Source organism: Urocitellus parryii, chromosome 15, assembly GCF_045843805.1.
Source record: "Urocitellus parryii isolate mUroPar1 chromosome 15, mUroPar1.hap1, whole genome shotgun sequence".
Lineage (NCBI taxonomy): Eukaryota > Metazoa > Chordata > Mammalia > Rodentia > Sciuridae > Urocitellus > Urocitellus parryii.
The window spans coordinates 12,075,357-12,085,579 of NC_135545.1; the positions used below are offsets into that span (position 1 = coordinate 12,075,357).

A 10,223-nucleotide genomic window follows, 5' to 3' on the forward strand; every position below is an offset into this window, starting at 1 on the left:
TGCCCCACCATAAGCCTGATTCATATGCCAGCATAACCCTGAGAAAAAGAACACCTGCTTCCGATAAACGGAATCCAGGACACATATATGGTTGGATAAGACAATACGTATTCCCAAAAGTTATTCTGATCGCTTCATTTTAATTACTCCCATAACTCGCAAAGAAGAGGACAACCTGACGGGAACCTCATCAGTTTAGGGCCCGGGGGCCTTGGGTAGGATGAGCCCAAGCCAAGGCCCGCCCCCTTTTCGCTATGGTCCAATGGCTTTGCTAGAGTTAGGAGGTGGGAGTGGGCGGAGCCAGATTGTTGGTAAACGCTGAGACACGTGCTGGCGCCGATTCTGAATGGGCCCCGGACGAGCGCGTGCGCACTGGGTACGCAGTCTGTACGTACGTGAGCGCGCGGCGCGAAACGGTGCGGAAGCTACCGTGCTGATAGCGGCACGTGGGGTCCGGCGAGATGGAGGGGGCGATACAGGCTGTCGCCAAGGTCTACAGTGAGGCTGGAACAGAGTCCAGCCCTCGGGGCCCTGGCTGTAGCCTCCGGCACTTTGCTTGTGAACAGAACCTGCTGTCTCGGCCGGATGGCTCTGCTTCTTTTCTGCAAGGTAAGTTTGAACTAGAATTGTCTTGAGTCACGTATATCTAGGTCGCATTTATTTTGAAGTATGGCTGTGGTGTACCTTACAATGGAGTGCCCATCTTGCGATATTAGCTGGTTTATGCCCGCCCCCCGCACCGATGCAGAACTTCTTATCCGAGTGAATACTTGTGGATACAGCGGGATACACATTTCTCCCTCCTGATTCGAATGTTTCCTTCACCCTGTTATGTAATTCTCAGGATGAGACAGGGGCGGACCACCCCATAAGAGCGAATATTCCAGAATAGGGAAAAACCTCAGCAAGGTTTTTGAGTAGTTTTTTTTTTGCCCTACCTCCTACACACACGTCCTGGGGACCTACATCACCTATTAAGGCAGATATGTTCATTTACGTAAATATCCCTTCAACAAGCACATCAACACCTCAGGCTCAATTATAATTACACCGCGGCGGGTTACTTTAATAACTTTAAATAAACCAAGTAAATAATTTTTCAGATTGAAGATAATGTTCCTAACCTGGGTTGACAAATACCTTCAGCACTCCCACCCCCATCAATTGAGCGATGGAAAAGAGATGGGCCCCAGGCCCTTCCAACTTTGAGCTCATGGGGTATGAGGAGCTAGCAAAGGAGATTGAGAAGGAGCTGCCAGTGAGACAGGGGAAACCAAAAGAGGGTGGTAACCAGAACCGAGAGAACAGTGTTGGAGCTGTAAGGACTGCCCAGTCTCTTTCACTCGAGAGGCTGGATCATGTTAGGGTCAATAATTTGGAAGCTATTGGTGACACTGACAAGATGCTGCAGTAGAGCCATTGGGTCAAGGTAAGGAAGAACAGGCAGCAAGTGGAGACAATACTTCAGGAGTTCTGCTGTGGGAGGATCAAGTAAATGGGATGAATATGGCTTCAAGGCAGATTCTTCTGGAGCAAAGGTCATCATTCCCCCCTGTGAGGGTAGATTGGGTTTCTAAGGAAGAGAATCCCTCAGTTGTTTAGCCATTCTTCCCCTCAGGCCTCCCTGCAGCACACCTTTCAGGCTGGTTTCAGGTGCCTGACTTTTCTTAGAACCTAAGGAACGAGAAGCAAGGCACTGTGGCATTTACCCCTGTGGTCCCTGCTACTCTGGAGGATCATTTGAGCCCAGAAGTTCCAGACCAGCCTGAGCAACATAGTTAGACCCTGTTTTTAAAAGAGAGAAAGAAAGACAGCCCCGCATTCTAAACCCAAATCCACAGAGCCCTAGAGCAAATGGAAATCCCTGCAGACACTCAAACGGTGTGTTTTAAGTACTTCTGGCCTCAGACTCTCTGGCAAAGTTATAAAAATGCAGATCCCCAGAACTTACCACATACCTAGACTGGCCTTGCATTTTCCCCCCTTCAGTGCTGGGGATTGAACCCAGGAGCACTTCACTACAGAGCTGCATCTCCAGCCCTTTTTATTTTTTGTTTGCCAAGTTGCCCAGGCTGGCCTCAAATTTGGAATCCTCCTGCCTCAACCTCCTGAGTTGGGATTACAGTCCTGTGCCACCTCACCTGGCAAAAACAAGCATTTTATTTTTAATTCAAGTCATGCAGTGATTCTGATTGCAGGCCAATATTTAGAAGCTGGGCTAGAGCTCCTGTGGGTATTTTGTTTTGCAGTTCTGGGAATCAGACTGAGGACCTTGTGCATGTAGGGCAGGTGCTGTATCACTGAACTGTACCCCAGCCCCCATAGAGCTTCATGGTTTTACACTGTAGATTGCAGGCTTGGCTGAATGTTAAAATTAGCTGGGGAACTTTGAGGCTCCCAGTGCCTGTGCCCCACCTTTGAGCAGTTAAATTAGAAGCCTTAGGAGAAGGACCTGGGCATAGGAATCTTTTAAAACTCCCTAGTGACTCAAATATGCACCCAGGGTGAGAACTACTGCATTATTGGGTTGTAACCAGTATTATTTTTTAAGTGGAATAGAGAAGAAACCATAGAGCACATCAAAGCAATAACGGGTAGAATTGTTTTATGCTGTCTTCATTCCATTTATACACATTTGTGTGAGTTTGGAGTTGTCCTTTAAAATGTGTGAGTTGTCAGAGAAGTTTGGAATCTATTATGTTTGAGTCCATTTTGCAAATAATAAAAAGGTCAGAGGTCTATGTGGCAGGGACTGAGTACCCAGGGACAGATTTGAGGGTAATGGGCTTAGAGGAAGAAGTTAGGAGGGAGGGAGGTGGGCATAGTGTCAGGGAGAGTAGGGAGTCTTTGGGAGAAGAGATAGAAGGGGAAAGGAATTCCCTGAATATGCATCCCCTGAGATGGGCTCCTTCCTATGGAAGCCTGGTGCATTCAGCCCGCTTGCCAGTGAGGGAAAGTCACCTGCAGCATCAGTTGGAACCCAGAGATACCCCAGCTGGACTAACACTCAAATACCAGGTGCAGGGGCTGGGGATGTGGCTCAAGCGGTAGCGCACTCGCCTGGCATGCGTGCGGCCCGGGTTTGATCCTCAGCACCACATATACACAAAATGTTGTGTCCGCTGAATTAAGTGTGCAAATCACCTGTATATTAATGACTCCATCTTCCTGGAGAAAACCCTCTATGTCCCCATTCTGACAGAACCCAGAGACCTGTTCAGTGGTAGGGATTCTGAGGAAGAGAAGGATGGAGAGGAAGGGGTACACCCAAGTAGGATGAAGTCCCACCACACTCAGCAGTGAGGAAGAAACAAGAGAGGTTTAGGGCGTGCCTGTGGTGAAGCCCTCCCCACACCTACCAGAAGCCCCCCACTCCCATCCTCAATCTTTCTGCCTCTGATTTCCTTAAGAAGCTTGATTAGCCGGCGCGTTGGTGCATGCCTGTAATCCCTTGGCTCAGGAAGCTGAGGCAGGAGGATCACAAAGTTCAAAGCCAGCCTTAGTAATTTTCTGAGGCACTAAGCAACTCAGTGAGATCCTGTCTCTAATAAAATACAAAATAGGGCTGGGGATATGGCTCAGTGGTCCAGCGCCCTTGAATTCAATCTCAGGTACCTGCTCCTCCCCCCCAAAGAAAAAGCAGCAGCTTGATTCACAGATGAGCCCAGAAGCTCAGAAAAGAGAAAGGCAGGGTGATGCAGATCTCCACCTGAGCTGCCTGGGATGCAGCAGTGGATAGTCCTAGGTCCTGTGCCGCTGACCCCGACCTCTCAGACCCAAACACTGTAGGACCAGGAGGATGATATCTTTGAATTCTGATATCCCCAGAACTGATTGAGAGAAGCAGAATGTTGAGGAAACAAGGTGAGAAGAAGAGGAGCCCGAGGTGGGGCTCAAGGACATGGCTTGCCAGCCTGCCTCCTTCTGCTCTAGCTGTCTTCCCTAGCCTCCTTGTCCACTAAGAATTCCTTGTCCTGCAGCTTTTTTTGGGGGGGGGGGGCAAGAGAAGGAGATGGGCCCAGTGACTTGGGAGGCCGAGGCAGGAGGATCACAAGTTTGAGGTCAGCCTCATCAACTTAGGAAGGCCCTAAGCAACTTAGACTCTGTCTCAGAATAAAAAGGGCTAGGGGGCTGGGGTTGTGGCTCAGTGGTTAAGCGCCTCTGGGTTCAATCCCCAATACCAAAAAAAAAAAAAAAAAAAGTAGGCAATGGGGCCTAGACCGCCCCCTCCCCAGTTCTAACTCTTTCCTACTCTTAGCTGGAAAATGGGGTTTTTAGTCCTGGGGTGAGGGAGACCTAGGAACAGTGAGCTGGTTCCTCCGCTTCCTTGCCTCCTTACCCAAGCCTCTTGTTGAGGACAGCAGAGTCATGATCTAGTGCCACCATGGAGAAAGGTGGGCTGTGCAGACCCTAGTCCCATGGGGGAGGACTGGGTTCAGCCTGACTAACCAGTTCTCTGTAACTCTGAGAAGCAGCTGAAGTGTAGGGACCTGAACTGGGTTCTTCCAGTTCTCCTTTCTAACCGTCTGCTCAGCCTGTGGGGGTGAGGGATGGAAGAAGCATTGCCTCGGGCACTTGTGCGAGTAGCTGCTGTACCCCGTCCCCCTGGAGCCTGCCTGTGAGCTTGTTCCTTGCCACATATTTATTTGCAGTTTGTAAAACTGATCTATAGTCCAGTTTGGTTTTTGTTTCCTAAACAGAAGCAGGCAAGGGAACCTCAGTGATACTGAAATATGCCTCAGCCTCATGTTCAGGCAGGGTGGGGCGCAGCGGGGGACGGGAGACAGATGGCATATAGGCCTCCTTTCCTCTGTGATGGTTCTAGGGTACAAGAAACTGCAGAGATTAAACATTGAGCTTCCCGGGGTGGGGGGTCAGTTGATAATATGAGCTAAAGTCTCCTGTGTGCTCCACGTGGGCCAGGGGTGTCCTCTAAGAGTTGTGAGTGAAGTGTGCTCTGTGTGTGTGTGTGTGTGTATGTGTGAGAGAGAGACAGATTCTGGGGAGGGAACCCAGAGCCTTGCATGTGCTAGGCAAGTAAGGGCTGTTCCCCTGAGCTGCACCCCAAGCTTTGGACAGTGATTTACTCCTCACAAAAACACTGTGAGGGAGATGCTGCTGTCAACCTGTTTTATAAATGAGGAAGTGGAGGCCAAAGTGAAGTAGGTCCTTGAATTGCTGCCAGCAGATGGCAGGGGCGACATGGGGAACCCCAGCCATCGGTGTCCTTGCTGTTACATGCTGCAGATTGGGACCCAGAAGCAGGGAAGGTGTGACTAAAGCCTCCCCTGCTGTCTTCCCAGGTGATACCTCTGTCCTGGCAGGTGTGTATGGGCCAGCCGAGGTGAAGGTCAGCAAAGAGATCTTCAACAAGGCCACGCTCGAAGTGATCCTGAGACCAAAGATCGGGTTGCCTGGTAACTGGGCCCAGCTGAACCTCTAAAGGTCCAGTTCACTGGAACCTTGGCCATCTCCTTCCTGCCTGTTTTCCCCAGTCTCCTCGGTCGCCACACTGCTATTTCCGGCTCTTTCTCTACCTGCCTCTTTGTCTCAGCGTCTGTCAATTTCCCCCATCTCTTCCCTGTCTCCGGTTCCTCTTTTAACCTATTTTTCTGCCCTTTCACCCTGTCTCCTTTCACTCTCCATGGTCTGGCCTGGCCGGGTGGGCATGGGCATGGGCCGCAGCACAAGACTCTGCTGTGTTCCTTCCTTGGGTGCTGATGGTAGCCAGGGTGGGTGGGTGGCAGTCGCCCACCCTCTTCCCACTGCTAATCCTGTCGTCCATGCAGGTTCCTGTGCCATCCCACGACGAACCTGCAAACCCCTTTCACAGGGCTTTCCTCCAGGTCGTGGGGCAAGTGGAAGGGGAACCAGGTAGAAGGGAGGAGCCTGACAACCTCCCCTCAATTTCCCTAGGTGTAGCAGAGAAGAGCCGGGAGCGGTTGATCAGGAACACATGTGAGGCAGTGGTGCTAGGAGCGCTGCACCCACGCACCTCCATCACCGTGGTGCTCCAGGTAGTCAGCGATGCAGGCTCCGTATCCTTCCCCTGGCCACCCTCTGACAGGAAGTACTCCAGAATCTCTTCTGGTGGCTTTGTAACACCAGACACTTGGCAGGCACACCTTAAGCGCTTGCTGTGTGCCAGGCACTGTTCTGAGCACCTTATATACTTAAACTCATTGAATCCTCAGCACACAAATCAAATGCTTTCATGTTCTTTGTGTAAGTGGCTCGTCCAGGACTTAGGCCCAAGGACTTTGACAGATGTTTCAGATGAGGAAACTTAGGCTCAGAGAAGGGAAATGCCTTGCCTAAGGACACAGGTGGACAGCAGCAGAGACAGGACTCGCCTAAGCCTGTCTGACCTCCAAGCCTGTGCCAGTGATCACCAGCCTGCCCCTTAATGTGGGTCCAGTTTGTTGACACTGGGGGAACCCTGAGCAGGCAGGGCAGAGGGATCAGAACCTCTGCCTTTGAAAGATTCCTGTGCTTTAGGCAAGTGAGGTTGAGGATGAAGGCCAGAAATGGGCATTTCTAGAGGGCACTGCTGGTGTGTGGCCCATTTAGGTGGGCACTGTGTGGATGGAAGAAGGGAAAACCTGTTAAGAACTCATTTAAAGAGGTGAAAACTAAAGCCCAGGGGAAGTGACCGTGTTAGTGGTAGAGCTAGAACTGATTGATTATAAAGCTGAAGCCGTTCTCCGCTCTGCTGAGCCTAGGAATGAAAAACAGGAAACTCAGGCAGCTCCAGCCTCTGACAGCTCCTCCCTCCACCCTGACTCCCTCACCTGGTGTCAAGGATGACTGACAGATTCCTCAGTGTTGGGCCTGGCTTTGCCAGTGCCTGTCCCATGTCACCTTGAGAGGTTTCTCCCCTCTGACCCTGTTTCCCTGAAGATACTTGCTGTGTGCTTTTAGCTTACGTTTGTTAATACCATCATGGTTCCCATGTAGAGATGAGGTTGAGACTCCATAAGTCAGTTGATCGAGGTCACAGCTGAAAGATGGCAAAGCCAGGTGTGAAACAGGGCTTACTTGATCCCAGAGCTGCTTATCCCCCGCCATGCTGCTTTTCTGGGAACTGCTAGTGAGGTCTGCCCCGGGCATTAGCAGGTACAGGTTGCCATGATCCTTCAGCTGCCAGCTCTCCAGTAGGTGTTCTTCTTAACTGTTCCCGTTGGGCTCAGCTCCTGGCCTGTTGCCTGAATGCTGCCTGCATGGCATTGGTGGATGCAGGTGTGCCCATGCGAGCCCTGTTCTGCGGGGTCACCTGTGCCCTGGACTCTGATGGGACCCTGGTGCTGGACCCCACAGCCAAGCAAGAAAAGGTAGGTATGAAGGGCTGTGGCCAGGTGGCTCTCGGCCTTCCTCCAGGACTCACTGTCTCCAAGTCAGTTGGCACACGTACCTCAGCCCCAGTTGGCAGGCCCTGCTCTGTTCGTCAAGATTCATTCAGCTGCAAGTCTAGAACCCAACTCAGTCATGCACAAGCCAAACAAGAATGTGTTGGCTTTTGTTTCCAAACCCTGAAAGAACAGAGGTCTAGTTAAAACCAGAACTTCAAACACTGTCAGATTTCCTTACTTCATTTCTCATCCCTGCTTTTTTCTGTATATTGACTTCATTCTCTCTGGCCAGCATCTTTCCTGAGGCCGAGGTCAACTCCATCCTTTCATATTAAGAGGATGGAGGACAGGTTAGGGATGTATGTACCTCAGTGATAAAGCGCTTGCCTGGCCTGTGCAATCCCGGTACCAAAAAAAAAAAAAAAAAAAAAAAATCCAAAGGCTAGAAAGCTTTCTTTACCCACTCAGGCTTGCAGTGCCCTAAGGTCCTTGTTCTTTGGGGTTTTCTCATGGTCTTAGCCAGTCAGGAAAACCACACAACACTTGGGGTACTTAGGATGGAGGTATTTAATATAGGGGATTGGTAAGGACAATGTTGGAAGAGTCTTGAGAGGCAAAGGGGAAGGCTGCAGTACTATTAGAGACATTGTCACAGTTGGTTCTTGATGCTCAAAAGATGTCCTGCCTCAATCCTGGATGCTGAAATGCAGAACCCCTGTCACCTCTGTGGCTATTACAGCAGCTGCCACTGTCAGAATGAGGACTGAGATGCTCTTCCCTGTTTCCCAAGAGATTTTCTTTACTGGTTGAGCTAATAGCAAGAGAGTCTAAAGAATATGATCCACTGGTCTCCAGCCCTTGCAGAGCATGGAGCCTAGAAAGGGGGTTGACTGCTAGAAAGGAGCCTGGTAAATGACTAGCACTGGCTCCTCTAAGGGGCAGGTGTGGCAGCTGGTTGGAATCAGGAGCATGGGGACCAGTTCTACAAAGGACATAACTGTTACCCAGGATCAGAGTAATATTTAGACAAAACAGCTGCACTTGAGATGTGGGAAAGCAGGGCTTTGAGGTCTTCTGCCTTCTACCTCTTGTCCCCAGGAAGCTCGAGCAGTCCTGACCTTTGCTCTAGACAGTGTGGAACAGAAGCTGCTGATGTCCACCACCAAGGGGCTCTACTCTGATGCCGAGGTACCAGCATGGGGTGGGGTGAAAGCCGGGGGGTAGGGGCTTCAATGTTTGTAACCATGGAAACCTTGGTGGAAATTTGGAGGGAAGCCCAATGTGTGAGATAGGAAAAAAGGTGGAACATGGTTTGAAAGTGGGAGGCAGAGCTTCTGAGGGCCCTCAGCTTTAAGCTCAGAGGGCAGGGTCTCTAAGGTACTGAACTTGGAACTATGGGGCGAGATGGTTGCATTTCCAACCTGGCCCTTCCTACAGACCTAGGAACATGTGGCAGTAAAGATTGGAGGTCTCTGATACCTTGGCTCCAAATCCCAAGGTCTGACCAGCTCATTGAGCTCTGAGGAGCTGTGGCTCCGCAAGGTTGGGGTATCTTCCAGGGTGTCTGAATGCTGCTCCCATTGGTCTCAGGTCTGGTTGCTGCCAGCCTCAGATCCCTGAAGCTTCTTCCTCCTGCTCCCCACTAAGAAAGCTTATAAAGTGGGAGAGAAGTGCACTAGAGATAATCCCCTCCCCACCTGCCTTGCCTGGGGTGGGAAGGGGAGTGGTCGGCTGGGGGGTAGGGCTTGGAGTCAGTGGGGTCCAGGAACCTCTTGGGCCTGCTGGGCTGCAGATGGGTGTGGGGCGAGGCCCTGGCACTGACTCGCCTCTCCTGCCAGCTCCAGCAGTGCCTGGCTGCTGCCCAGGCTGCCTCACAGCACGTCTTCCGCTTCTACCGGGAATCGCTGCAGAGGCGCTACTCCAAGAGCTGAGGCCAGCCGCGCAGGGCGCCCCTCCCACCGCCACCATCTTCAGGCTGGACAAAGCCAGTGCCCAGCCTGCCCTCTCTGTCCAGGGTGCCTGTGTGGCCTTTGGCACCACAGCTGCAGGACTTCTATTGGGAGGGGCTTGGCCCCTGACAGCCGGCCTAGGTTATAGACCCCTCCTCCCAAGGACGGCATTAAAGGAGTCCCCCGTGTTGATGAATGAGTCGGTATCCACTCAGTGTCCAGCTAAACACCTACTGCGTCAAGCCCTGCTGGGTACTGAGAACCTGGCAGTGAACCACAGACTCTGGGCCTGTGTTCTAGAAGCAGTGGGGTGAGGAAACAAAAAAATTGCTGGTAAATGTGACAAAAACAAGAAGTAAGGAATGAGACTTTGGGAGAGTCATTTGGGGAGAGGCAGATGTAATACATGAATGGAGACACCAAGCAGGGCACCCCTGAGGGCAGCCCTGCAGGAAAAAAGGGAACAAGTTCTTGTGTAACAGGAGAGAGTGCCCCAGGGACCAAGGACCAGCCAGGCAGCCAGTGTGATGCGTGGAATGAGAAGGGCAGGAAAGGGAGACAACATGAACGGGGGACCCTGCGGGACCTCGTGAGCCACAGGAGGAATCTGGCCAAGTGCTGCTTTAACCCACCAGCAACCCCATGAGGTGGGGCTCATTTGGAGATGAGGAAATAAGCTCAGAAGCCAGTTAGCTGCCGAGGTCACCAGCTAGTCTGCAGAGGAACCAGCATCCCCCCACCCCAGTCCAGTCGCAGAGCCCTTCCTGCAGGCTGGGTATCACCCCTCTGCAAATAGCAGTTGAGGCTCACGGTGCTCAGTCAGGGGTGGCACCCGAGGTTTTTGGAGGTCATGGGCATCCTTGCTTTTTGACTGCTCCCCAGCAGTATTTAGTGTTTGCAGGGAGCTTAAGAGCAACTAGGCCCC

General features: G+C 51.6%; 1 protein-coding gene and 1 pseudogene across 1 annotated transcript; both read left to right on the forward strand.

The window, feature by feature from the left end:
- Window positions 1-327: 327 nt before the first annotated feature.
- Exosc5 (exosome component 5) lies at window positions 328-9,490 on the forward strand. The gene is made up of 6 exons (XM_026381031.2): window positions 328-609; window positions 5,304-5,417; window positions 5,917-6,038; window positions 7,191-7,331; window positions 8,448-8,537; window positions 9,188-9,490. The coding sequence occupies exons 1-6, from the start codon at window positions 462-464 to the stop codon at window positions 9,278-9,280; spliced, it is 708 nt and encodes a 235-aa protein (XP_026236816.2). The 5' UTR covers window positions 328-461; the 3' UTR covers window positions 9,281-9,490.
- Window positions 2,887-3,819, forward strand: LOC113176570 (lysM and putative peptidoglycan-binding domain-containing protein 1-like; annotated as a pseudogene).
- Window positions 9,491-10,223: the final 733 nt, after the last annotated feature.